Source organism: Rhincodon typus, chromosome 33, assembly GCF_021869965.1.
Source record: "Rhincodon typus isolate 14 chromosome 33, sRhiTyp1.1, whole genome shotgun sequence".
Classification (NCBI taxonomy): domain Eukaryota; kingdom Metazoa; phylum Chordata; class Chondrichthyes; order Orectolobiformes; family Rhincodontidae; genus Rhincodon; species Rhincodon typus.
Window position 1 is genome coordinate 33,544,967 of NC_063364.1, and position 27,237 is coordinate 33,572,203.

General features: G+C 39.8%; 1 protein-coding gene across 1 annotated transcript in view; it reads left to right on the forward strand.

The window, feature by feature from the left end:
• Positions 1-24,566: 24,566 nt before the first annotated feature.
• megf11 (multiple EGF-like-domains 11) overlaps positions 24,567-27,237 on the forward strand; it is a 322,648-nt gene continuing 319,977 nt past the window's right edge. The window contains exon 1 of the mRNA XM_048615768.1: positions 24,567-24,651. Within this exon, the coding sequence (XP_048471725.1) occupies positions 24,591-24,651 (61 nt within the window). The 5' untranslated portion in view covers positions 24,567-24,590. The remainder of the gene's footprint in view (positions 24,652-27,237) is intronic.

Sequence of the window (27,237 nt, forward strand, 5' to 3'; positions counted from 1 at the left end):
TATGTGATGAATCCAGTTGTAACTTCCAAGATGTTGATAGTGGGGGATTCAATCATGGTAGCAGCATTGAATGGCAAGGGGGTTGGGAGGTGTGGAGCTAAGTGGTCCTGGCAGAACCCAAACTGGGAATCACTGAGCAGGTTATTGCTGAGCAAGTGCTGCTTGATCGCACAGTTGATGACACCTTCAACTACTTTACTGATGTCCGACTGTAGACTGATGAGGTGGTTGACTGTATTGGATTTGTCCTTCCTTTAATGTACAGGACATACCTCACCCAGCAATATCAAAAGAACATTACATTATTTTCATTATTTTCATTGCAACAAGTGCAGAGACTTTCGTGCCAGACCAAGTAATGTTTAACACAGCATTGACCACCAAGGTGCACACCATTATCTCATGGAACAGAAAGTAGCCAGAGACCATTGACACCCTCCAATCACCTGGTACTACTCCAACGGACAGTGAGGATGCAAAGATCACCGCCAAAGCGCAGCAGTCTCTTCCTTCGCGTCCCGTAGTAACCTTGGGTATATCCCACCTGGCCCAGGGGACTTATCCAGCATCTGCAGTTCCTACTATCTCTGACTTATCTATCCTCATGTTTTTCAAAATTTCTAATGCATCCTCCTTCCTAACATCAACCTGTTCGAGCATAGTGCAGGGTTATGTGAGGAGTATGCAGAAGTTTTGACTTCATTATATACTGAGGAATTTTTCCTACTGAGGGACTTTTTCTTAAGCCAGTCTGATTGTTAGGCGTGTCTCCTTTGTAGGAAGGTTGCTGGCTAGCAGCAGAAAGCCTGCAGGTTTGCTTGTGGGAGCTTGGAATTTGGGCGGTGCTCTGTCTGTTGGAAAGAGTTCATTGTCGATCTGTGGTAGGTGCTGTTACCATGGTCGTGGATGGGGGCATGTGGGATTGTCACAGACCCCTCGTGTTTGGTGGTAACCTATATCTTGTGCTATTGGTAAGTAATATTAAATATTCAGTTTACTTGAAAATTTCATAGAAGTTATTTAACAGCCCAGACCACAGTATGCATTTGGAAATAGCAATATATGCATCCTTCCTGTAGCTTGCTTATGCTATAGCAGTTGGTCATGTGGTTACACCCTGATCCTTGGCTTGTTAGAATAACCAGCTCCTAAAGCAATACCGCCCTTTTCTCCAAAATAAAATGAAGCACACAGGGTTGTTGGAAAAAACATTTAAACAGAAAAAAATAACTGAAGCATTTAAGAGATTCTGTCGATTGTGTTGGTGTTTAGATTGTCCTTCCAGATGTTAATTTCTGAAGATTTATACTTCACATTTAGGTGTTCTTAACTTGTAAGTGTGCTTGAATCTTACGTATTGTTATTGTGTTGATTGTTGTTCTGATGTGTTCCACACTTTCATTATCCAATCTTAATTATCTGTTTGTGCTCATTAAAGCATTGTACGTTTTCTTGCGTTGGCTTCTATTTCTATCCTACATGCCGTTCAGGCAGTTCTGCACCTGCATGTTGGTCACGCAAAGAACAAAACAAATTGCAAAAACAATTTATGTATAAAGGAAAAGACTAGCAAAGACAAACATTAGTTTATTACAAGCTGGGACAGGAAGATTTAATTTGTGAAGTAGAGAAATAGCAGAGAAGCTAAATAAGTATTTGTGTTCATGAAGGATAATACAAAAAGTCTTCTTAAAATAATTGAGATTCAGTGGCCCAAGCAAGAGAGAGCAACTGAAAGAAACTAGCACTGGTAAGAAGTAGCACTGGAGAAATAAATGGAACTGGAAGTTGACAAATCCTTAGTATTCTGATCTCATCAAATGATACTACTGGCCAAATCAGATTTCAGAATGAAACCCGGCTTGATAGATAATACATAATTTTTGCAAATGATTAGCATTCTGGTTAGGCACTGAAACATATTCACATGGAGCTGCAGATGCTTTTTCAACAGCAGAACATTTGTTTATTACTCAAAAGAAGCTAGAAACAAACTTAACTATTGCATTATTACAATATATCAATTATACATACTAAGTTGGAAAGATCTTACTCAAACATCAAAACAAAGTTTCACCCTGTTTCCCAATATCATCAGGTTCACAATCTGAAATAATATCACTTTTTTCTCAGCTTTGTCATTTAAGGTATTAAATGTCCAGTTTCTTTCTTCTGAACTTTAAGGAAGGAGTTTCACAAATTTCTGAGTCCGAGGCGTGAACCTTTCACAATTCTGATTACTTAAACTTTCTACCTACCATTTGTTACCCTGTGTGGAGATTCAGTAACGCAGCTGCTAAATTATTTTGTACTTCTGCCCATTTGGAAGCATCTCACTGCCTGAACGGTTCACAAGTCAAGTATTGATGTAGAGATTGGAACCAGGTTGATTTTAATGACTGAGATCCTTGATTGGGGTTGTTAACCTGGGCCAATCAGGGAGCCCTGGCTGACAGATATAAACAGGGGATTCAGACCGTTTCCTGACTTCAAGGACTGATTCTAAGCTGGCTGGTCATATCCAGTGTACTGGGTAAATGTAAATAAAGGGTGATTTGATGATGGGATGCTGGCCTCTGTGTGCTTATTTTAATTCACTTTCTGTATTTATTGTTTTTCTGGAGTTGCAGTGTCAATGTAACTTCTGCATTTGTGCTGCACTGCTCCACATTCACTCCCTTCACCATCTCGGCACAGTGACAGCAAGTGTGTACCATTTACAAGATGCACTGCAGTAATTCACCAGGACTCCACCAACAGTACCTACCAAATGCACAATTTCTATCACCTAGAAAAGCAAGGGAAGGAGATGTATGGGAACACCACCATCTGCAAATTCCTCTCCAAGTCATGCAAAATCCTAACTTTGAATTATGTTACTGTTCCTTCATCGTCATTGAGTTAAAATTCTGAAACACCTTCTCCATGAATACTGAGTGCACCTACACTCAAGAACTGGAAAATGGCTATTTACCACCCACTTCTCAAGGGCAATTAGGAGTGAGCAATGAATGAGCATAAGTAAAATTAAAGTCTTATCTGAGATCTTGCCCTGTAGTTTTCAAGCTTGCAGTATTGATTTTGTTTTTTTTTAAGGAGATCCTCAGTCTGATGTCTGTAAGTACATAAGGCATAGCCATTCAATAAGATTTACAGCTGATCTGCTCCAGGCCTCAACTCCTCTTTCGTGCTAGCCCCTCATCAGCTCAATTGCTCATTATTTGAAAAATTGATCCACTGTTTTAAATACTTTCAGGGATCTAGCATCCACAACATAATGGGAATGCTAGAATTTCAGACATTCATTCTCTGTCTAGGAGAAGAAATTCCTACTCATCGCCATTTTAAATGAGTGTCCTCATATTCTTTAAGTGTAACCCCTAACTGATTTGAGATTCCCCCCACTAGTTGCAGCATTTTCTCAATATTTACCCTATCAAGCCTTAAGACCATAGAAATAGGAGCAGAATTAGATCATTTAGCCCATTGAGCCTGCTCTGTCATTTGATCATGGCTAGAATGTTTCTCAGTGCCATTCTCCTGCCTTCTCTTTGTGATGCTTGATCCCTTACTAATCAAGAACCCATGTACCTTTGTCTTAAAGACCCTCAATGACTTGATCTCCATAGCCTTCAATGGCAATGAGTTCAACAGATTAACCACCCTTTGGCTGAAGAAGTATCTCCTCATCTCAGTTGTAAAAGGTTAATCTTTCACTTTCAGGCCATGTTCTGGGGTTCTAGTCTCTCTTACCAATGGAAACAACTTCTCCATATCTATTCTATCCAGACCTCTCAGTATTCTGTAAGTTTCAATGAAATCCCCACTCATCCTTCTAAATTCTAATGAGCACAGACCCAGAATCCTCACCCATTCCTTGTATGACAAACCCTTCATTCCCAGGATTTTTTTGTAAACTAGCTCTGGAAACCCTCCAAGCCAGCACATCCTTTCTTGGATATGGGGCCCAAGACGACTCACAATATTCCAACTGCCATTTGACCAGAGCCTTACACAAGCTCAGCAGTATATCCCTGCTGTTGTATTGTAGACCTCTCAAAATGAATGCTAACATTGCATTTGCCTTCCTAATTGCCACTGGAACTTGCATGCTGACCTTAAGAAAATCCTGAACTAGGGCTTCTAAGTCCTTTTGTAATTCATATTTCCAAAATCTTCCCCCATTTCAGTATTCTTCTTCCAAAGTATATGACCTCACACTTTATTGTGCCCCCTTAGAATCTTGTATGTTTTCTTAAGAACACCCCTCATTCTTCTAAACTCTATTGAGTAAAGGCCTGCCCTTATTAACTGTTCTTTGTAAGTCAACCCCTTCATCCCAGAAATCAGCCTAGTGAATCCCTTATGAACTACCTCCAATGCTAGTTCATCTGTTCTTAAATACAGGGACCAGAAATTGGATACAGTGATTTGGGTTCAGTTCTGAGGAAGGGTCACTGGACCCAAAACGTTAACTCTGTTTTCTCCTTCACAGATGCTGCCAGACATGCTGAGCTTTTCCAGCAACTTTGTTTTTGTTCCTGATAGTGCTTTGGGTGTTGCTTCACCAACACTCTGGACAGTTGTGATGAAATGGCCCTATCTTTAAACTCCAATCCTTAACAATAAAGGCCAAAATTTCATTTTCATTATTAATCACTTGAAGATAGGAGACAGAGGGTGGTGGTGGAGAATTGTTCATCAGACTGGAGGCCTGTGAAAAGTTTTCACCTGACAAAGGAACAGCACTCCGAAAGCTTGTGATTTCTAATAAACCTGTTGGACTATAACTTGGTGTCGTGTGATTTCTGACTTTGTCCACCCCAGTCCAGCACCAGCACCTCCACATCTTGCCCATAGAAGGCAGAGGATAGTGGTGGAAGGGTGCTTTTCAGGCTGGAAGTCTATCACTAGTGGTGTTTCACAGAGATCCATTCTGTGACCTCTGCTGTTTGTGATGTATGTAAATGACTTGGATGAAAATGTAGGTGGGTGGGGTAGTAAGTTTGCAGAGGCACAAAGATTGGTGGAGTTCTGGATAGTGTAGAAGGTTGTAAAAGAATACAGCAAGATATGGGTGGAGAAATGGTAGGTGGAGTTTAATCTGGGTAAGTGTGAGGTGCTGCACTTTGGGAGATCCAATATTAAAGAAAAGTATACAGTTAATGGCAGGACCTTGAACAGGACTGATGTACAGAGGGATCTTGAGGTCCAAGTCTATAGGTCCCTGAACGTGGCCACACAAGTAGATAGGGTGGTAAAGAAGGTGTATGGCATGCTTCCCTTTATTGGTTGGGGAATTGAGTACAAAAGTCAAGATGTCATGTTGCAGCTTTATAAGACTTCGTTTAGGCCAGACCCCCTGAAAATATTTTAAGAAGGTAGCCTAGACCCAGCTTTTATTTCAAAGATAGATGTGAAGTGCATGTTACAGATGTGATGCAATTGGTCAAACGTTAAGCAAAACACAATTTATTTAAACAATATAGTTAAAATGCAAACAAAAGAAAGAAGAATTTAGAATAACTTTTGAAAAACTGAACTGAATAATAGATACAGTACCTATTACTAATTAACTGTTCCAATATTGTAACATACCATAAACACACCCCTTGGCAAAAAGGTAAATTCAGACACAGATTCTTACATGCAGATCTCCCATCCAGGAGGAAGCCAGATTTAGAGAGATTTCAGAGAAAATAGCAGCTAGGAATCATTCACTGAAGCTGCAACTTTTCTGGGACCCCAAACAGCTTCTGACTGCTAAAGCTAAAAAAAACTAGAAAGCCTGGTCTGAGAGAACTGGCCACTCCCATTCAAGCAGTTTTAATTTCTCCAGCTTTTTTTTTAAGAAAAACCTGAAGGCCTCCTAAGTGGTTTACTTAGGCCATCCCCAGTAACCAGTTCAGAGCCTCTGCCTTTACAACCTGTCTTCAAAAAAAAAAAGCCCAGGACAAAAAAGCCTTTTTAAATTGACAACATTGACATGCCATACTTAGAATGTTGTGTTCAATTCTGGTCGCCACATTACAGGAAGGATGTGGAGGCTTCGGAGAGGGTGCAGAAGAGGTTTACTAGGATGCTGTGTGGATTAGAGGATATGAGCTATAAGGAGAGGCTTGGAAAACTTGAGTTGTTTTCTCTGGAGTGGTGGAGGCTAAGGGGAGACTTGACAGAAATCTATAAAATTATGAGATGCATAGATAGGGTTGATGGACAGAATCTTTTTCCCAGAGTTGAAATGTCTAAAACTCAGGGTCATGCATTTAAGGTGAGAGGAGGAAACTTCAAAGGAGATGTGAGGGGCAAGTTTTTTACACAGAGAGGGGATGGTGGTGGAGGCAAACACGATAAAATCATTTAAGGGACTTCTGGATATGCACATGAATAGGCAAAGAACGGAGGGATATGAACCAACGGCAGGTCGAAGGAATTAGTTTAATTTGGCATCATGTTTGGCACAACATTATGGGCCAAAGGACCCGTTCCTGTCCTATACTGTTCTAGTTCTATGTCTATGTTCAATGAATGGGGTGAATAGCAAAGGTATTTTTCTCAGGGTAGGTGAGTCCAAAACTAGAAGGCATAGGTTTAAGGTGAGGGGAAAGATTTAAAAGGGACCTGACGGCAACGTTTTCACGCAGAAGGTGGTGCATGTGTGGAACGAGCTGCCAGAGGAAGTGGTGGAGGTGGATACAATTATGTCATTTAAAAGACATCTAGATGGGTATACGAATAGGAAGGGTTTAGAGGGATATCAACCAAATGCTGGCAAATCGGATTAGATCAGTTTAGGATATCTGATCAGCTAGACAAATTGGACCGAAGGGTCTGTTTCCATACTACATAAATCTATGACTCAGTGCTACATCTGCATGCTAACCCTTTGTACTTTCATGCACATCTCTCTGTGCTACGCTCTTTCAAAGTCTCTCTCATCTAAATAATAGCCTGCCTTTTAATGTTTTTTGCCCACTCACAACCTATCCTGATCCCTTTGCAGATTCATTGTGTCCTTATTGCAACATTGCTCCCATCTATTTTTGGCAAATTTGGATGCATTATACTCTGCCCACCTCCTCCAAGTCATTATTTTAAATTGTAGATAATTGAGACCCTTGGAAAAACTTTGTGGCTATCTACTAGTTATGACTTTCTGACCTGAACAAATTTTGTTAATCCTGACTGTTTTCCATGCATTAAACAATTCTCAATCCATTCTAAATGTTACACTCAATACTATGAGCTCTTGTTTTGAGCTTTATCGAAAACCTTCTAGAAATTTAAAAACACTACATCAACCATTTCCCCTTTAAAAACACTACTTTTTATATCCCTAAAGAACCCTAGCAAATTTGTCAGATTTACCTTTCACAAAAACGTGTTAACTCTAAGGTAGCTTTTCCAAAGGTCCTGCTATTTCCTCCTTAATGGACTGTAGCATTTTTCCAATGACAGATGTTAATCAAACTTGCCTATAGTTTCCTGCTTTCTGTCTCCTTCCTTTCTTGAACAAAAATGACACATTAATGGTTTTCTATTCTGCTGGAGCCCTCCTGGAATCCAGTAAGTGCTGGAATATTTTGACTAATGCCGCCACTATCTCCCTGGTTACATACTTTAAAACTCTTGGATCCAGGCCATCAGATCTTGTCGGCGTGTCTGATTCCTGGGATGGTAGCACTGACATATGAATGGATACTGAATCAGTTAGGACTATATTCGCTGGAGTTTAGGAGAATGAAGGGATCTCATAGAAGTTGAATGGCCTACTCCAACTGTTTTTTGCTGGCATATCAAGTACTTTGTCCCTGTAGATGGAAACTGTTACAAAACCTTTCCTCCCATTAACATCTTGCTTATCTGTAATCTTTAGGATGTTTTTAGGTCCTTTACCATGAAGACCAATGCAAAATATTGGTCTAAATTGTCTGCCTCAAATAGGCAGCACTTGATGCAGATTTAGTCATTTTGGATCACATCAAAATCCACCAGTTTCCACATACTACAGCTGCAACATATTGTCTGCCCAGCCATCTCTATCCTATCAATTTATTAATTTAATGTTGATGCTAAAATTTTACTGCACTCTTCAGCTGCAGTAAAGTCTTCTAATTTAAACCACTTAACCAATCAAAAGTGACACCCATCAATTATCTAACCGTCTTGCTGTGATGTTACTTTTCGGTCTGATGGCCAGAAATGGGTTGAACAGCTGTCTGCCACCGTTTTTAACTTCTTTCATTGCTGCCCTTCTCACACAGGTTGGCTCTTCTCTTTAGGAAGCAGCTGTTCCCTCTCTCTCTGGTGCTGTTTCGGAAGCACAGCATCTAACTCTCTCTCACTCTTGTAAGTGGCGGTGACTTTCTCTGTGTCCTCCTCTCTTCCGATTATTTGGGTGCAGGTGACAATCTATGGGTTTTCCTGTCTTTTGTTCATTTAGGTGTTGGTGACTGTCTCCACGTCCTCCATTGTACTGTTCATGTAGGTGCCTTGTCATATTTCCATGTGTTTTGATAATGAACTCAAATTAAGTAATATTTCAAGTAATACTTGAAAATCTCAAATGTTGATTTAAACCTCAGAAATCAAGTTGCAGTTACGGAGAGCAATGTATGCATTCTCTTTCTAGCATGCATCTGCTGGACTGCAACGGCAATTGGTCATGCCTATTTTAAATATCTGTACATGTTTTTATTTGAGTGAATAGTAATATCAAGAAAAAGATCTTTACTGCACATTAGCTGTCAGATTCTGAATTATGGACCACAAAAGCCCAGTTTACCTGATAAACAGGATACATAATGATGCAGCTAACAATGCACTTTGACATACAGTACCTGCTAGGAAGATTAGAGTACTGACTTTTTGTTAACTTTGGAATTCTGACAGTGCGGTCATTCAGGAGACCTGAGTAGCGTATTTGATTCTCAGAACTTAAATGAAACTATATTAAAAAGGCAATCTCTTATTCAGTTGGTCTTCACTATTAAAAACCTGCTGACATTTTTCAGATTGTCATCTAGTTGTTTGTCATTCACTGCTTTTGTGTTGTAGTGATGTTGCAGAAAGAAAGTCAATGAAATTGATTGTATTCTTATTTGTGGCCTCTTACTCCTCCAAACTCTCTTTGTTTTCCCAGGGAATGATTATTGGATACTGTTTTGAGAAATATTGGTCTTCCTTTTATTCACAGATTCATATGTGTGTATTCTTCTGTTAATTCCTGGGAAATATATGAAACTGACAAATCTAGCATATATTGTCCATTTTTGCAATCTCAGTGTCATGTGAGGCCATATCAGTTTGCACTTGAGAGTCAGCCATGTTGATGCATGTCTGGGATTTCATAGAGATCATACTTGGTGAGGGCAGTATTTTTTTTGAGCAACATTAATAAACCTGTGAGATTTTTTTGTGACATTTTACTGGTGTTAATGCCAGCCTTTTCAGGATTTTTAATTATTTGAGTTCAAAGTCTGAAACTTTTAACGTAGGATTTGAATATATCCTCATGATTATTAGTCCAGATCCCTGGATTCATAGTCCAGCAGCATTACTGCCATGCTAGCATGGCACAATATGTCATACATTTTCATGAACATATCGCATGAGGACCTTTTATGTAGAGACTATACTCTCCCAAAGTAACCATCATTGAACTTTGCATCCTCCTGCAGCGAGAGGAACCATCAGCATTTTGTATGCATACTACCCCTCATTCTATACCAGCAAGGCTAGGTAGGTAGCTCACTGGCAACATTTTCCAGTATCATCACTTACCATCTTCATCATTTGACCTTTATAATCTCTAAAGAGATCATATTATGCGGATTATTATACATTGTATGTAAACTTTCATCAACATCTACTTCTGCTTTGACAGAAGTAGACAGGACACGAAAAGAGACAGATGTCACCAGAGGAGCTACAACCATAGCCATTGAGGTCACCCATTTAAGGAACGTGTCTTAAAAACAGGGAGGATAATTGGGGGAAGAGGAGGAGGTCACAGATGAGTAAGCATGATGCTAATGATTGGTATTACATTGTAATTAAATTATTTTTGTGCCTTCCCAAGTTTGGACATTTCACTACACTCTTTGTCATAATAACATGGAGGTCACATTAATGAGAATGTAGTACTCCAGAACTATGGGATAAACATTAATATTCAACTTGTGTATCAAAACTATTGTCAAAAGCTTACCTGTGGTCTGAATTTACATTTCTTTTGCACTGAAATAGCTGAGAATGTTTCTAGTTTGTACATTTTTTATTTGTTTCAATAAGCACAACCTTTTCTCTTCCCTTTCTGTGGCAATTATGAAGTTCTACAACAGATTTCTTTGGCATTGGATTCCAAGGCCCACAGGCAATGACACATTGATTAGGCCACTACGATTAACTTATGCATATTTTCTGCTCTTGCTGTTATTTCACTGACACCTTCACTAATCCGTTGCCCTTTGTATTTTGACCCTTGCTGTACCTCAGGGATCTTCCTAAAGAAGCTATCTTTCAAAGCTTGCCAGTTGTATAGATCTATTGAAATGCACTGAACGTCCAGCAAAACACCAGGATTTCTGTAACAAATCCAAGTGTCTGAGGTAAGCCAACGTTCAAGCACAGCTTTAATTCTAAACGGCAGATGCAGGTGAAGCTGGATAAAAATAAATCCAAAATGTTAGGATCAATCTTAGTTGCTTTGCTTGCACAAAACTGTGATTGATTAATAATCTATTAATAGCAATGATATCAGTAATGACTGTGGATGCTGGAGATCTGAAACAAAATCAGAAATTGCCGGCGAAACCCAACTGTTCTGGCAGCATCTGTGGGAAGATAGCAGAGTATTTTGAGTCTGATCACTCTTCATCAGAACATCTGATGAAAAGTCACCGGACTCAAAACGTTAATTCTGTTTTCTTCCCAAAGATGCTGCCAGACCGGTTGAGTTTTGCCAGCAATTTCTGTTTCTGTACCAAAATGAGAAAACAGTGTTCACCCCAAGCAATATGCTAGTTCTTTTCACTTGTTCTATGGCCCAATCCACCTCTTCATTCTCTCTGTGACAAAGGAGAGCCAGTGGATGTTAGCTATTTGATTTCCAAAAAGCCTTTAACAAGGTGCCGCACAGACGGCTGCTAAGTAAAATAAGAGTCCATGGTGTTAGGGGCAAGGTACTGTCATGGATAAAGGATTGGCTGACTCGCAGAAGACAGAGAGTACGGATCAAGGGGTATTTTTCAGGATGGCAGCCAGTAACTAGTGGAGGTCACAGGAATCAGTGTGCGGCCACAACTATTCACATTTTGCTTTGATGAGATTTGGACAAAGGAACTGTAGGAACTGAAAGAACTGCGGATGCTGTAAGTCAGGAACAAAAACAAAGTTGCTGGAAAAGCTGAGCAGGTCTGATAGCATCTGTGAAGGAAAAAACAGAGTTAACGTTTCGGGTCCAGTGACCCTTCTTCAGAACTGTAGGGTAAGTTTGCGGATGACACCAGGATAGCTGGGGAGGTAAGTAGTGTTGAGGAAGTAGGGAGGCTACAGTGGACTTGGATATGCTAGGCTAGTGGGCAAAGAAGTGGCAGATGCAATACAATGTGGGAAAGTGTCAGGTTATGCACTTTGATAGGAAGAATAGAGGCATAGACTATTGTCTAAATGGAGAAAGGCTTTGGAAATCTGAGGCACAAAGGGACTTAGATGGTTCAGGACTCTCTTAAGGTTAACATGCAGGTTCAGTTGGCAGTTAAGAAATCAAATGCAGTGTTAGCATTCACTTCAAGAGGGCTTCCATAAAAGAGTAGAGATGTACTGCTGAGGCTGTATAAGGCTCTGGTCAGACCACATTTGGGAATATTTTAAGCAGTTTTGGGTCTCATAACTGAGGAGAGTTGTGCAGGCGATGGAGGGGGTCCAGAGGAGGTACAAGAATGATCCTGGGGATGAATGGCTTGTCATTTGAGGAACACCTGAGGACTCTGGGTCTGCTGTCAGTCGAGTTTAGAAGGATGAGGGGGATCTGACTGAATCTTCCAGGGTACTGAGGGGCCTGGATAAAATGGATGTGGAGAAGATGTTTCCACTAGTAGGAGAGACTAGGACCCCAGGACGCAGCCTGAGAGTGAAGGGATGACCCTTTAGAACTGAGATGAGGAGGAATTTCTTCAGCCAGAGGTTAGTTAACCTGTGGAACTCATATCTGCAGGGGGCTGTGGAGGACAAGTCATTCTGTGTCTTTAGTAAAGATCTAAATAGGTTTTTGATTGGTAAAGGGATCAATGTTTATGAGGAGAAGGTGGGAGAATAGGGTTGAGAAACATATCAGCCATGATTGAATGGCGGAGCAGACTCAAAGGGGCCGTATATCTCTAAGTCCTCCTGTCTCCTCTTCTTCTAGACGTAGCTGTGAGTCCCAAGGTCCTTCTCTCTCCAGCTCCTTTAGGTGTTGCTATGTATGTCCGGTTCTCCTGTCTCTCCTCATTTCACTTGCTCAAAAACTCCCAATACTCATAGCCTTACACAGGTCCCTGCTACAAACAATAACTCTCCATTTGACACATATTACCAATGTCTTTATTTTGTAATAGTGCAATAGTTCAAATGTTATTAATTTCAACTTTGCCACAATTTTTTTTAGTTAACTGTGCCATATTGAATCCTCTTGAATCACAGTGAGAACTGTTGTCAGATGAATTGCACATCTCCATAGTAACTATTCATCAGGTGTGTTGGTTGATGCAGGTCGCTGACATATAATTAATACATGATTAGAAATAAACTCAATGTGTTTGCCAGCTAGTGTTGATATCAGTCCATCTAGAGTCATAGGTTAACTTGATGTTAGTCAGCATTTTTAAAGGGCAGTGTATACTCCCATGACAAGATATAGTGTAACTCAAAGTAATTTTTAGCTTGTGACTGGAATCACCACAGCGCTACAACTGACAATCTTAATGAGTTAATGACTAACAATAAATAATTATGACTATAATGTAAAAGGGATCAATACAATTCACATGTCAGTAAAGGTGTAGGAAGTCTCAAATCATTCTAGTAATGTTCCACCTGGCTAAAAATTGTTTCTTTTCATTTGAATTGTGAGTTTTTTCATCCTGAACGTGAAGGATCTTTGGCATTTACATAAGAAATATGATAATGTGAACATATTGTAAACTTGAAATATAATTTATGTTAACTCAAATTCAAAAGATTTAGATTCATAGATGAACCAAAAGACTATAACATAAATTCTGGATAAACTGTCGAGAACATCATTTTGTCAGTGGAATCAGTTTTATCAGTTTTAAACCAGTAATCTGGTGCCAGGAGTTCTTAAAGTGCTGCTGACTGCTCTTAAGATGTCTTGCTGCTGATGGGAGAAATGGTTACATTGAAGCAGAGTTACTTAATTCACTGGACCAGTGTTGATGTGCTTGCTTCAGGACAAGTTCTAGTAGGTTGCATGCATATTCTATTTTTTGGTTTTTGCCAAATGTCTGAAATATTATCCAAACATTATTCTTAAGGCAAATGCATATATAAGAAAAGTGGGTGATTGATAGCTTTAAAAATGTGGTAAGGTAGCTTTTTTGTTACCAATTTATTATGGTTTTTAGTACAATAAGTGCATTTTAGATGTTGATTTTATAACTTATTTTAACACTTCGTATTTTTCTGATATTGTATTGGAAACGTTCCTAAATACTTAAGAGTTTTTCATATTCCTTTAGTACATATGGGGAATTAAACACCATACAGTTAAAGTTGCCAAATGAATATCAATGCGTGAAGTGTAAAGTGATTCACCTTGGGATGATTGATATGGTAAGACAAAACGCTAGATGTGGCACAATTTTGAAAATTATGGATAAACAGATTCACCTTGGTGTCAGTATGCATTAATACAGACTTATTAATGTCCGACTCATTCATGAGACCCCATATTAATATTAATTCTAAAGATCCGACATGCAAATTTTTTCTCAAATGTACGAATGGCTATTTTATATTGAACTGTTATTGTTTTGTGTTGTGTTTCAACTTGTGTACAAATCGACTCAGAACATACTCAAGAATGGAATCCATTTGTAACACAAGGACTGCTTGCACTTAAAGTGGCATGGCAAGTTGATGAAGTAGCTAAAAAGGAAATGGTTTACTTGGCTTTCTATGTAAACTAATGTAGTTTAAAAACAGAGCTTAATCTTCTCCTTTTACTGTTAACTTGAAGTGGATTTCCACTGCAAGCTTTGCTTGCCATATCTTATCAAACTTGCCTTATTACATAAAAACTGAAAGAACTGTGGGTGCTGTAAATCAGAAACAAAACCAGAAGTTGCTGGAAAAGCTCTGCAGGTCTGACAGCATCTGTGAAGAAAGCATCAGAGTTAACGTTTTGGTGACCCCTCCTTAGAACTGATGGTAGCTAGGAAAACATCAGTTTATATGCAGAAGACAGAGGGTTTTGGGTTGGGGAGTAAATGATAGGATAAAGGATAGAGCCCAAAGAGAAAGAAGAGCACTTGGACAGACAAAGGAGTTGATAATGATCTGGATAGGTGGGTGAATAGCTGTTAATGGGGACTAACAATAGGTAGTGTGTAATGGAAGGCTATGAGATAACAAGGCCTGAAGTGTGGAGTAGGGGGCTAGGACATGGGAGAGTTTAGGCCCTAAAACTATTGAATTCGATATTGAGTCTGGAGGGCTGCAGGGTCCCCAAGCGGAAAAGCAGGTGTTGTTCTTCCAGCTTATACTGAGCTTTGCTGGAACACTGCAGCAAGCCTAACACAGAGATGATGGCCAGGGAACAGGGTGGTGTGTTAAAGTGGCAGGTAACTGGAAGCTCAGGGTGTTTTTTTGCGAGCAGAACTTAGATGTTCTGCAAAGCGGTCACCCAGGCTACACTTCGTTTCCCCAATGTCAAGGAAACCACATTGTGAGCAGGGAATGCAGTTTACTAGATTCTGGGAAGTGTGGGTGAAATGTTGCTTCACCTGGAAGATATGTTTGGGCCTTTAGATACTGGGAGGGAGGAGAGGGAGGAGGTAAATGGGCAGGTGTTACACCTTCCCCCGTTGCAGGGGAAGATGCCGTGGGGCTCTGGGGAGTGGAGGGGATGTTAGGATGAAGGTAGAATGGACCAGGGTGTCCTGGAGGGAATGGTCCCTGTGGAAGGCGGACAAGGGAGGGGAGGGGAATATGTGTTTGGCAGATTGGAATGGAAACCCCGTCGGAGAGAGGAGCAGAACATCATCAACAGTAAATAAAAACCAAAAGAACTGCGGATGCTGTAAATCAGGAACAAAAACAGAAGTTGCTGGAAAAGCTTTGCAGGTCTGGCAGCATCTGTGAAGAAAAAATCAGTGTTAATGCTTCAGGTCCAGTGACCCTTCCTCCTAACTGAAGGTAGTTAGGTTTATATTGCAGACGATAGGCAGGGGAATGGGGTAGGGGGTAAACGATAGGATAAAGGATAGAGCCCAAAAAGAGAGAAGAGCAGTTGGATAGACAAAGGAGTTGATAATGATCTGGCCAGGAGTGTGAATAGCTGTTAATGGGAGCTATTAGTGACTAACAATAGGTAGTGTGTAATGGACCGGCATTGGGGAAGCAGTCCCGGAGCGGAAACTGGCACTGGTGAAGGCTATGTGATAACAAGGCCTGGTGTGTGGGGTAGGGGGCTAGGACATGGGAGAGTTTAGGCCGTAAAGCTATTGAACTCGATATTGAGTTCAGATGCCTCGTTACTTATCCACCCCGCAGCTATGACATCTATCATGTCCAATTCTGGCCACATCTTACCACATACTATTTCTAGAACAACGCACTACACAGCTGATCTACAGATATTCATCAGCATCCCTTGCACATGTGCCATCTTTAAAATCTGTTGTAGAGCTGTATAAGCACTGTCATTCTGGAGCTACATTTTCTCTGCACACGACAGACAGGAGGAAATCAGTACTCCCCTGTGTAGGCAGGATCCTGGAGGTCCAACTGGATGGGATGATCGGAGGCGCAACTTACTGCTCCCCCCAGGATCAGCAGTGGAGGCCGTGACACCAGACCATGCCAGCCAGGTCTGAGATTTCCCCCAGGCTAGCCTCAGCCCATCTGGAGGAATGTAGGAAGGAGGTCATTGACCTTATCCACTCACCCAGCGAAGTGCCATGATCTTCTCTCCAATACATCTACTCTATCTAGGCTGCTGTACCCAGCTCCCACCAAGCTCATGCTCTACCACTTTCACTAATGTAACGTCTTCCTTATTCGCTTCACCCACCCCAAACTGTAGAGTCTACTCAAGCTGCATGCCCTCAGTGCTCAACCACTCACTTAGAATACCTCCCCCCTGCACTAGAAGTGTGATGATCCACACAGCTGTGCCACTCACTTTCATACTCCTTAATAGCTGGCTCTGTCTCATTCTAGAATGATAGTAACCCCTGGTATGGCAGAAAGACTCAAGAATGATAGTGCGCTGCCAGACATTCAGCTGCTTACTCCTTATGTGATGAGCATTCCGAATGTGACCACCCCGAGTGGCTGACTGACTATGTCCAAGCCCCTAGACTGATATTGAAAGTTACCGTTGACTTTCTGTATTGGGGCCCCATGATCAAAGATTTGCCCCCTCGATTTGACTGAGGCCCGCTGATAATGATAACCGTCTTCCTTCCTTTGTGCCTGCTAAACATCAAGGCAAGACGGTAGTGATATGAGCTGGCATCCCTGGCTGAGGAGGGCAAAGCAGCAAAAGGTAAGGCAAGGCATCGAGATAGGGTCAAAGCAAATGAGCACTATCACAGCGAGTGTAGAACCTGGAAATGCAGCCAGGTCAAGTCCATGGGCCTGGGTGCGTGTTCCTGAGTGCAGAGTATCCTTGCTGCAGCATTATAATGACCATTGCCAGTGGAGCTCAAGATGCAGCATTGAAGTTCAGAAGCACCCTGGAAGTGGATCAGAGATGTGCCATATGGGTTCTTAGAGGTTGGATACTATTGTCCGTGGATGTGAGTGCATGTAGGTGATGCCCATTGGAGTGAACTGTAAAATGTTGATAACCGGTGTCCAGCATAGAGGCAAGTGGCGAGCAGAACTTTTCAGGTATTCTCATGGTCTCCATGTCAGAATTTCTCAACTGCTGGCTTGTTTGGCAAGCTCAGTAAGATACAAAGCTGAATATTAATGAGGTGATTTGGTCGTCAATAAAGTTTTAACAGGCAACTTGCTTGGGAAAAGCATAAAAGATGGAGCGAGACTCTCCTGATGTCGAAATTGGCCTTGCTGGAGTTCTCATTTGATTCTACTATAAATCTCACCTTACCCCAAATTGCTTGGACCCCATAAGATTCCTCTCAAAGAGAGTGATAATTCATGGTAAGAATGATTGAAAGGAAAACTTAAAGGGAACGGAAAATTTAGAAGAAAAGGTAAGGTAGTTAACAGGATGTCATCTGGGACTTCAGTAATGTGGAGAGGTTGGAAAGTTTGTTCTGTTTATCTTGGAGCAGAAAAAGTTAAGAGTTAACCTATTTGAAATTTCTGAATGGAATAGAGAAATATTTCCTTTACAGTGTGGGTGAATAACTAGGGGTCATGAATTCAAAAATATTGAAAAAGCATTAGAGGAGATAGATTGACAAATATTTTCTCTCTGAGTTCAGCTAGTGGAAGCTAGTTCCTAAGCTGAGTTTGAAAGAAAGTCTCCTAGTTCGAAATTTCCCTGATAATTGATAGGCATGATATTCCACGGGTTTCACGCAAAACTTTCCCCTCAGTTATTGAATTTACATCTGCAGTTATCCTGTAGCAGTCCTTTTAAAAACAACATGTTTTGGAATTAAAAGTTAAAAATGTCAATAAATACTTGGGATTCCGAATCATTGTCATAACACAGTACAAAACACTGCTTCTAAACATTAATGTTGTGGTAAAATAGGATGTTTATTTGAAAACTCACATCTTCATAAGCCACGTTCTTGATTCTACTACTTTCAAGCATAGGGAAGTTCTGAATGGAATCCCAGTGAACTTCCACAAAGAGGGAAATTCTTCTGGTGAAATGCACAAACTAGTGGTCCTGTCGGATAAATTACACAAGATTTGTAATTTTTTTGTTTTCTTTAGATTTGGAAGAATGGTTTGTGCTGCATTCAGTTACTTCCTGAGTGTGATCATGATTTGCTACCTAACACAATCAGCCTGGTGTCTGAATCCTGATGATCCCAATGTGTGCAGCCATTGGGAAAGGTAAACTTGATATTTAAGGCTTTCTTTTCACTCACACATTTTGTGTGGTGTGTTAATTTTCTTTGATGTTCACAAAAAATTTGGATACTTTAATTAGTACATTTGTTGGTAGATTTATCAAAATTCAAATTGTATACTGCCTTTGATGGAAAGGGCTTCAGCTTAACCATTTATTTTTATTCAATTCTTGGAATATGGGCAATCTTTTGTTTTATTTTTGAGTAGGTTACATCCCAAATTGATAGTAAAAAGCCTTATAATGTAGTATATACATATTTCTGAATAGTTCAGGATAAAATTTCCACATCAAAGACAGCACCACATATAATATGTTATTGTTATTTGGAAGTTGGCAAATTTGGAACACCACCTCCAACAATGTGTTGATATCTTTCAAGGAAGGAAGGCAAGAAAATTGGTAGCAGGTTAGACAATTGTAGAAAATTATCTGACACTGTGACATTAAGATTCTACAATCACTTATGCCCGGGACATAAAATAAGGCACAGTTCATGTTTTAATTAGGTACGGATTATCTTGACTTTGTTTCATATTTCTACTGTGATGCCAAGATACTTTTGGTTGTTGGCTTAGCACTGTAAACTTAATAGAATTATCAATTAACCAGTTCAGCCAACACTTACATTTGGCAAGGGGCCTAACATGTCATATCCTTCTCCTGAGATAACAAGCTGTAGAGCTGGATGAACACAGCAGGCCAAGCAGCATCAGAGGAGCAGGAAGGCTGACGTTTCGGGCCTAGACCCTTCTCCTCCCTTAAGCATTTGGAAAACTGGCATTTCAGTGCCCACATTTAGTCATTTAAATTTGTCTCCCTCAGCAGCAAGTGTGATAATAACTTCCATCATTTTCTCTAGCCATTCCTTACTTCAGCTACCATATGAGTCATGTGTTGCTTTTTTTTTGCAAAACGTTGCTTCAGTTATATGGGCAGTAACTCATAACTCTGAGCATTGGCAAATTTTTTAGTCAGGAATTACACTGCTACAGCCCAAACAATGAACAGTTATCTTTTTTTCAATATAGAAGCATCCCAAGTTATTTCACAAGCAGAAAAATCTATTTAAAGTTAACTATATTTTTAACTTTGGATATTTTTGAAGGATGCACTGAAAAGTTGTTGTACCTAATCTTTAACTGAAGGATTACGAAATGAATTAATTACTAAAGTTATAGGATTTTCGATGCTTCTGTAATTAATTCATGTTTAAAAAAGAATACATTGAAGTTTGGTGTGGTGAGTAGAAAGCTAGTAGTCCGCAAACTGGAGACTACATTTTGTAGAATTAACCGTAAGAATGTAAGAATTTATATTATGTTGCTTCTATATGTAAAACACAAAACAAAAATTTAAAAAACATAGCAATTTAGCAGTGAGATGTTTCATTTATGTTTTATTCTACATTGTTGGGTGAGGGGAAGCCTTAAACAATAGAATTTTTTTTATTGTCTCTAATTAGTATAAATGTAAGATTGAATGTTTGTTATTTCTTCAACTGGGAGTGATTATGTTATATTCAAAGAAAAATAAACATGAACCTAATCAAGTTTTTTTTATTACTAATTGATTACATTATTGTTAGGAGATTCTGAAATCTTTCCTGTCTGGGATAAATTTGAAATTTTAACTAAATTAAAACTGTATTCTGATTTTGTGATTATAAAGAGTACTTGCAAATAAAGTAGAAAAAGAGCAGTTTAAGCTCTTCTCAGAAAAGATAGTTAATAATGTGCAAACTACAAGATGCATATTGTTTAAAAAAATACCTTTTGCTAGAGAAAAGTTTAAACTAATTTTCCTCTCTCTTTGAAAGTTTTAAAACAAAATAGAAAATAAAATGACAAAAGAAATTAATATTCTTCAGGTTAATCAAGAAACCAAGACCTCGTACAATTATTTTGAAGAAGCATTAGCAAACCAAAAGCATACACACAAACTATTGATTGAATGAATTGGTACGAACACAACATTGCAATCAAGAGAAAAGTCAGATTAAACTCTATTATTGATTTGCTGTACGTCACATGATGACTTTGTTATGTAGACATTAATAAATCACATTGCAAGGGGAGCCTGAGCAAATGACCTTTATTGCCCTTTAGGATTAAATGTTGATTATTAAACAGTTATGACAATGTGTCTAATTCCTTCAAAGAAATATCTGATTCAGCCATTAAATTTGTAATCATATAATAATATTTTCACTATATTAAAATAGGAATTTTATCTACAGGAATCAAATGACTTGTAAAAGTAACAAATGCAATGCATTGTGGTTGAAATATGCTGTGTCATAGAATGGTAAATGCAGGTTTGCATCCATAATTCCTCATCTAACCAGACATCCAAAGACCAAGCATTTCGCTCATAAAGTAGTTTAAAGATTTGAATGTTAATGTTCCTGATGAATTGGTAGATTCTTCAGATTGAGGGTCAGATTTCTGCTGTCCTGGCATTATCTGAGCATTTGCTGAGCAAAACTGTAAAACCATGAAACAGAGAAGTGGGCCATTTGGCCTGTTGTCTCAGCTGGCTCCTTAATAGAGTTGTCTAATTTAGATCTGACCCTAGTTTTCTTGTCATATTGTAATGTAACAATTCTGTTTAAGAAGGAAGTGAGGCAGAACATAGGAAATTAAAAGTTGGTTAGCCTGACCTCATTTGTTGGTAAGAGTTTAGGGTCCATTATTAAGGATGAGATTGCGGAGTACTTGGAAGAGCAGGGTAAAATGGGATGGAGTCAGCTCAGCTTTGTCAAGCGGAGATCATGTCTGACACATCTCTTAGAATTCTTTGAGGAGGTAACAAGCAAATTAGACAAAGGAGAGCCAGTGAACATCGTCTATTTGGATTTGTCAAAATGACACACAGGAGGCTGCTAAAATAAGAGGAGTGCATGATGTTTAGGGCAAGATTAGAGGATTGGCTGACTGGAAGAAGGCAGAAAATGGGAATGAAGGAGTCTTTCGGGATGGCAGTTGATGACTATTGGAATTCTGCAGGCACCACAACTATTCACGTTACACATTAAAGATCTGGATTAAGGACTGAGGGCATTGTTTTTAGTTTTCAGATTACACAAAGATAGGTGGAGGAACAGGTAGTGTTGAAGAAGTGGGTAGCCTGCAGAAGGATTTGGACAGCTAGGAGAGTGGACAAAGAAGGGGCAGATGGAATACATTGTGGGAAAGTGTGAGTTTTGACTTTGGTAAGACGAACAGAGGTGTAGACTATTGTCTAAAGAGGTAAAGGCTTCAGAAATCTGAAGCACAAAGGTATTTAGGAGTCCTAGTTCAGGATTCTTGCACAGTCAATATTCAGGCTCACTTGGCAGTTAAGTAGGCAAATGCAGTGTTGGCATTCATTTTGAAAGAGCTAGAATACAAGTGAAAAGGTGCACTGCTGAAACTATGTAAAATTCCAGTCAAATAGCGTTTGGAAAATTGTGAGCAGTTTTGGGCCCCATATCAAGGAAGGGTGTGCTAGCCTTGGAGGGGGTCCAGAGGAGGTTCCCAAGAATAAAGGTCTTGTCATATAAGGAGTGGGTGAGGATTCTGTGTCTGTACTCGATAGAGTTTAGAAGGATGAGTGGGAATCTCCTTGAAACTTATAGCATGCTGAGATGCCTGCATAGAGTAGACTTGGAGAAGATGTTTCCACTAGTAGGAGAGACTAGGACCCCAGGGCACAGTCTCAGAAGGGATGACCCTTTAGAACTGAGGAGATTTCTTTCAGCCAAAGGGTGGTGAACCTGTGGAATTCATTGCTGCAGAGGACTGTTGAGGCCAAGTCATGGAGTGTCTTCAAGACAGAAATAGCTAGTTCTTGATTAGTAAGGGGATCAGGATTAAGGGGAGAAGGCAGGATAATGAGGTTGTGAAACATATTGGCAATGTTCAAATGGTGGAGCAGACTTGATGAGTTGAATGGCCTAATTCTGCTCCTGTATCTTACGGTCTTATGGTGTTATAAACACTGCAAATTAATTCACTTCAAGTACACGGTCAGTTGTTTTTTCATAGTTTCTGTGGAATCTAGTTCCAACACCCTTTCAGGTAGCACATTCCAGATTGTAGCAGACCTTTGTTGTTCAGAAGTAGAATGCCTGCTTAGGCCTGGATGCAATGTGAAATTTAGCTGTCCAGTTCAGAACGTAGACTAGTTGCACTAGGAAATAAGGTGTAAACAGAATCCAGAAAGTTCCACATACAACTTTTATTCAAAAAATTGACAGCTGCAAAATCCATTTTGGACATCCCTGCATGTTGATACCCTGTAGTTTTAAGAAGTGGAAGGTAATGTAAGAGGGCTGAAAGACATACCACACACCACATTCCTGCACCTTAAAGACACTGTGCAAATCCCGTTGAAAAACAAATTTCAACAGAAAGCTAATATCATAATTACCTATCAATATCCCATGGAATAAGTATCCCTGACAGGAAATTTGACTCTTTAGCCCTCAGCATTAATTTGCAGCAGGATAATATCCACATGAAGTGAATTTTTTGGAAAAATTGAAGTTAATGGGTGAAAAATTATGAGGTGTGTTCCAGCAATTTCCTAATATGCCCAGATGTGTGAGAGTTTCACACATATTCGTAAATTTGGTATAGTCATGTACAGTCACAAACAACATCTGACATTCTGGATGCTAACTTCATTTGAACATCAAAGAGCAGGTCATTTTTTTCCTATTCATAAAACCATAATATGATACTTTGTGGTGGCGACTGTTCCACAATGGGAGCTGCTGCTGCTTCTGAGAATCACTGTGTAGAGCCAGGCATCTTACTATGGCCAGGCAAGAGAAGTTGGAAAGAAGGAGTAACCTGGGAGTGAGCCACTGAATGCTGGAAAACAAAAGTTACGATATGAATTTAGAAGTGTTCCCCTAGGAACTTGCATTGATGAAACAAGAGTACTCAATTCAGTGTTGAAATGTTTTGTTGCACACTGAAATCTAATAAAAAGTAACTTGCTAAATTTGTTTTTATAAAGTGGAACAAATTTCTGACATAAATGAATTCCTATAATCTTTGAAACAAACTAGAAACCAATTGTGTCATACACTTCAAGATTTATTTACCAGTAGTAATTGCTATGTTATAGAAATTCATATTCTTTGACAGAAATTGATGTTGTAAACAATGCTACATTACTTTTAATTTTCTAATCAATCAAAATCTAGCCTTGTGGTTAATATTTTTGGATTTTCTCCATCATTTTAATTCTCATGAACAGGATATTCATCAATTAAAACTGTTTATGTTTTGTTTTCTCAGTTATGCAGTCACTGTTCAGGAATCCTATGCCCATCCATTCGACCAAGTCTACTACACGAGATGTACTGATATTCTTAATTGGTTTAAATGTACCAGACACAGGTTAGTTTCAAATAGAGCAAAGATATTTAATAAATCAGTGGTGAATCTTTCAGTTAGATTGAGTTATTTGGCTGTAAAACTATAAACTCGCCACTGAATAAAAAATAGTAGATCCAGAAACAGCGTGCAAGGTAATAACTTCATCGTCTAGTTCAGATAACTTGTAAATCAGGAGAACATTGTTGCTATCTTACCTATAGCTTTTGAGAACATTATTCCTGAGTAATAGATCCTAGTTCAAGGTCTGGACCAAGTGCAATCCTTTAGAAGAATGGATGTCTTGCAAAAATTAATCAAGAATAAACAATATTATTGTCTGGCTGCTAACTTGTTTTGCAATAATCCGCTGATGAAAAATATCAAAGTATACATTGAGGTTAGTGATTAGAATTTGTTGCCAGTGAAAGGGCTTTCATTGTAGTTTCTGGACCTGACTCGAGTTCAGTTCTGTTTCCTTTAATTGTTCACTATCTTGCTGTAAGCAAAGAAATCATCTGGAATTGTTAGAAATTTAAAGGTAGTCATGTATCTAGCATGCAGTCTGTGTTTTGCGTAAAGTTGCTGACTAATTTTAGCAGTGACTTCAGTGCACAGATTTGGTAGTTCCAGACTATTTTGCTTCAATAATAAATTAACTGAATTCTTTAAAACTTCGTATGTGACAAAGCTGTTCTGTTGATCTTGCCATTTCTACAGATTTCACCACAAGAGTTTTGCATACTTCCCATCGTGTTTCCAATTATCTTTTAGAATTTTTAAAAGGCATTTGCTGGCTTATGAATTTTCTAAAAACCTTGTCAGATAAAACTATTTTACTTTTCAATTACAAAAAGCCAAGACACCAGCAATTTCACAAATAATTGTTTTATTACAGAATCAGTTACAAAACAGCTTATCGCCGAGGTCTAAGAACAATGTATAGAAGAAGATCACAGTGCTGCCCTGGATATTACGAAAGTGATGATTACTGTGTCCGTAAGTGTTGACATTCAGTTAAGACTGCTAGACTATTTATCACTTTCCTGATAATGTTTGCCTAAATTGCTGGAGACATGAAGGTGTCACTTAATTACGTTTGGATAAAGTGATTGTTGCCCAAGATTCTAACCACATGAAAATGTTCAAAACTCTACATAATTTTGTAAATACTTCCTTCCCTGCAGCCTTATGATGCTCTGTGTTAAATGAAGGGAAGTAAACATTTAGCATTTGATGTTAGGGTTCAGCTAAATATAGCTTTAGGGATGTATTAACCTGCCGGTTTACTTCATGGTTCAGAAAATGAATTTTCTGAGAGGAGACTTCTGAGCATTCTCTGTGTGGGTCTTCCTCCAACTGGATGCCTCTTGATAACTGCCTGTGCTCCTTGTGAGCAAGGGGCACCAGACTCCCTGTCACCCTGCTTTTGGTCCTGAGGAACAATGACTTGGGTAGTGGAGTACAAGTGTGTGTGTGTGCATATCTGTAGCAGACCTCGAAGATGTTGAACCTGGATCCCATGATAGCTGCTAACCTGACCGTGGAGGCTTGCAAATGGAGGTGTGCAGATGCTTCCTCACTGCACTGTTGCAGCTTATGGGCAGTGAGGTCCATTGAATCCCATATTATTATCTGTATCTCCTGTTCTTCCTTGTACATTCTGATGAAGTTCCTGATTGGTGACATCATAGAGTCCTTTCCTGCCTGGGGTTGAGCAGGTGCCTGGCCTCTGCAGACCCCCAAGTGCCAGCAGCCTTGGATGTTTCTCTGTTGTGGAGCTGTCGCAGTGAGGTGTTCGTCAAATTGTACTCCTACATCTGCTAATGGCAACACTCCACTGAGTGTCAATATTTCAGTTGGTGGGAATTGGAGGAGTCTTGTTGATGCTTTTGTACTATCGTCCTTAGAGGTTGAGGATGAGGCATCTGGGGGAGCTGACTCTTTCTCAGTGGTGGTGTGGACATGCTGGCAGTACCTGCAAAGTAAAGTAGAGAAAACATCACAATTTGCAATCAATAACGCTGACATCTGGTTACTGTGAAATTTGCAGTGGGATGAAGAATGGTACTTACTTGGTTGGTGGGACATTGATGACTTGGCAATACCTTCTATGAGGGCCAGGATTTTCTCCTCATAGGGGCTGAGGGGGTCACAGGTCAGGCAACCCTCCATCCAATGTTTTGGAGTAGATTTGTAGCTCGGGTTGTAGGTGTTGAGGTTGGTTGGCTCACTGAGCTGGTTTGCTGTTCCGCAGACATTTCATTACCCTGCTGGGTAACATCATCAGTGCAGACTCCGGTGAAGCGCCTGTGTGTTTTCCTGCCTGGTTTTTAAACTCAGGAGTCCGTTGAGCTGGATTGCCTCACTTCTGGTTTTCCTTTGTAGTGGAGTGTATATGGGGTCAAGTTCTATGTGTTTATTGATGGCTTTCTTCGTGGAGTACCAGGCTTCTAGGAATTCCCGTGCCTGTCTCTGCTTAGCATGTCCCAGGATTTTGATGTAGTCCCAGTCGAATTGGTGGTTCTCCTTATCCATGTGGATTGAGATGAGTTGATTATTGGTCGTGTCTTTTTGTAGCCAGTTGGTGTTCGTGTACCCTTTGTTGTTAGTTTCCTTCCTGTTTGTCCAATGTATAGTGTTTCTCACAGTCTCTGCAGGGGATCTTATAGATGACATTGGTCCTGTCCATGGCGGGGAGTGGATCTTTAGTTCGGGTGAGCAGTTGTCGTAGAGTTGATGTGGGCTTCTGTGCCAATCTGATGCCTAGCGGTCGTAGGAGCCCTGTGGTTAGTTCCAATGTGTTCCTGATGTAGGGTAGTGTGATGAGTGTGAAGAAGGGCCTAGACCCAAAATGTCAGCTTTCCTGCTCCTCTGATGCTGCTTGGCCTGCTGTGTTCATCCAACTCTACACCTTGTTGTCTCAGGTCAGAATTATATTGAGTTTGAAAGAATTAAACAGAGCAACTTCGATAGTTGAATGAGGGCATTAAAAATAGAAAAGACATATAAGGCTCTTAGAGATATTATTCTGCTAGAGGAGTTTAAAAACTCACTTTCAGAAGTGGTAAGAACTCATGTCGAGGAACATAAGGTTAAAACAGCAAGAGCTGTGGAGATGGCGGATGAATACGCATTAGTGCATAAATTGAAATCTAGCTTCTGACAGCAATTTCATTCAGTGAGGGATAGAAGTTGGGAAAGAAGGAGATCCTTCAATGAAAAACAAGAAGTAGATCACACCAGGAACAGTTTACCACATGTGAAAAAAGAAACCCAAAGGGTGGAAAAGAGAAAGACCTCAGGTGTTCTCAATAGAATATGGTGGAACACAAAAAGTCACAGTGCTGGTGGTTTAAGAAAGGCAATGGGAAAAAGGGTGCGGTAAAAGAGGCTAAATCGTTGGGATTATTTAAGGTAGTGAAGAAAATCCCAGAAGTTGCAGGAGCGTGCACAACCTAGTCACGGGCTGGATAATAAGATAGTTGCCCGATCTTTTCAAAGACTTCACCTGTACGGGTAAGATTTACTCAGGTAGAACAGGAGAGTAGGTAAAGAAGTTAAAATATTGAGAGATATGGGAGC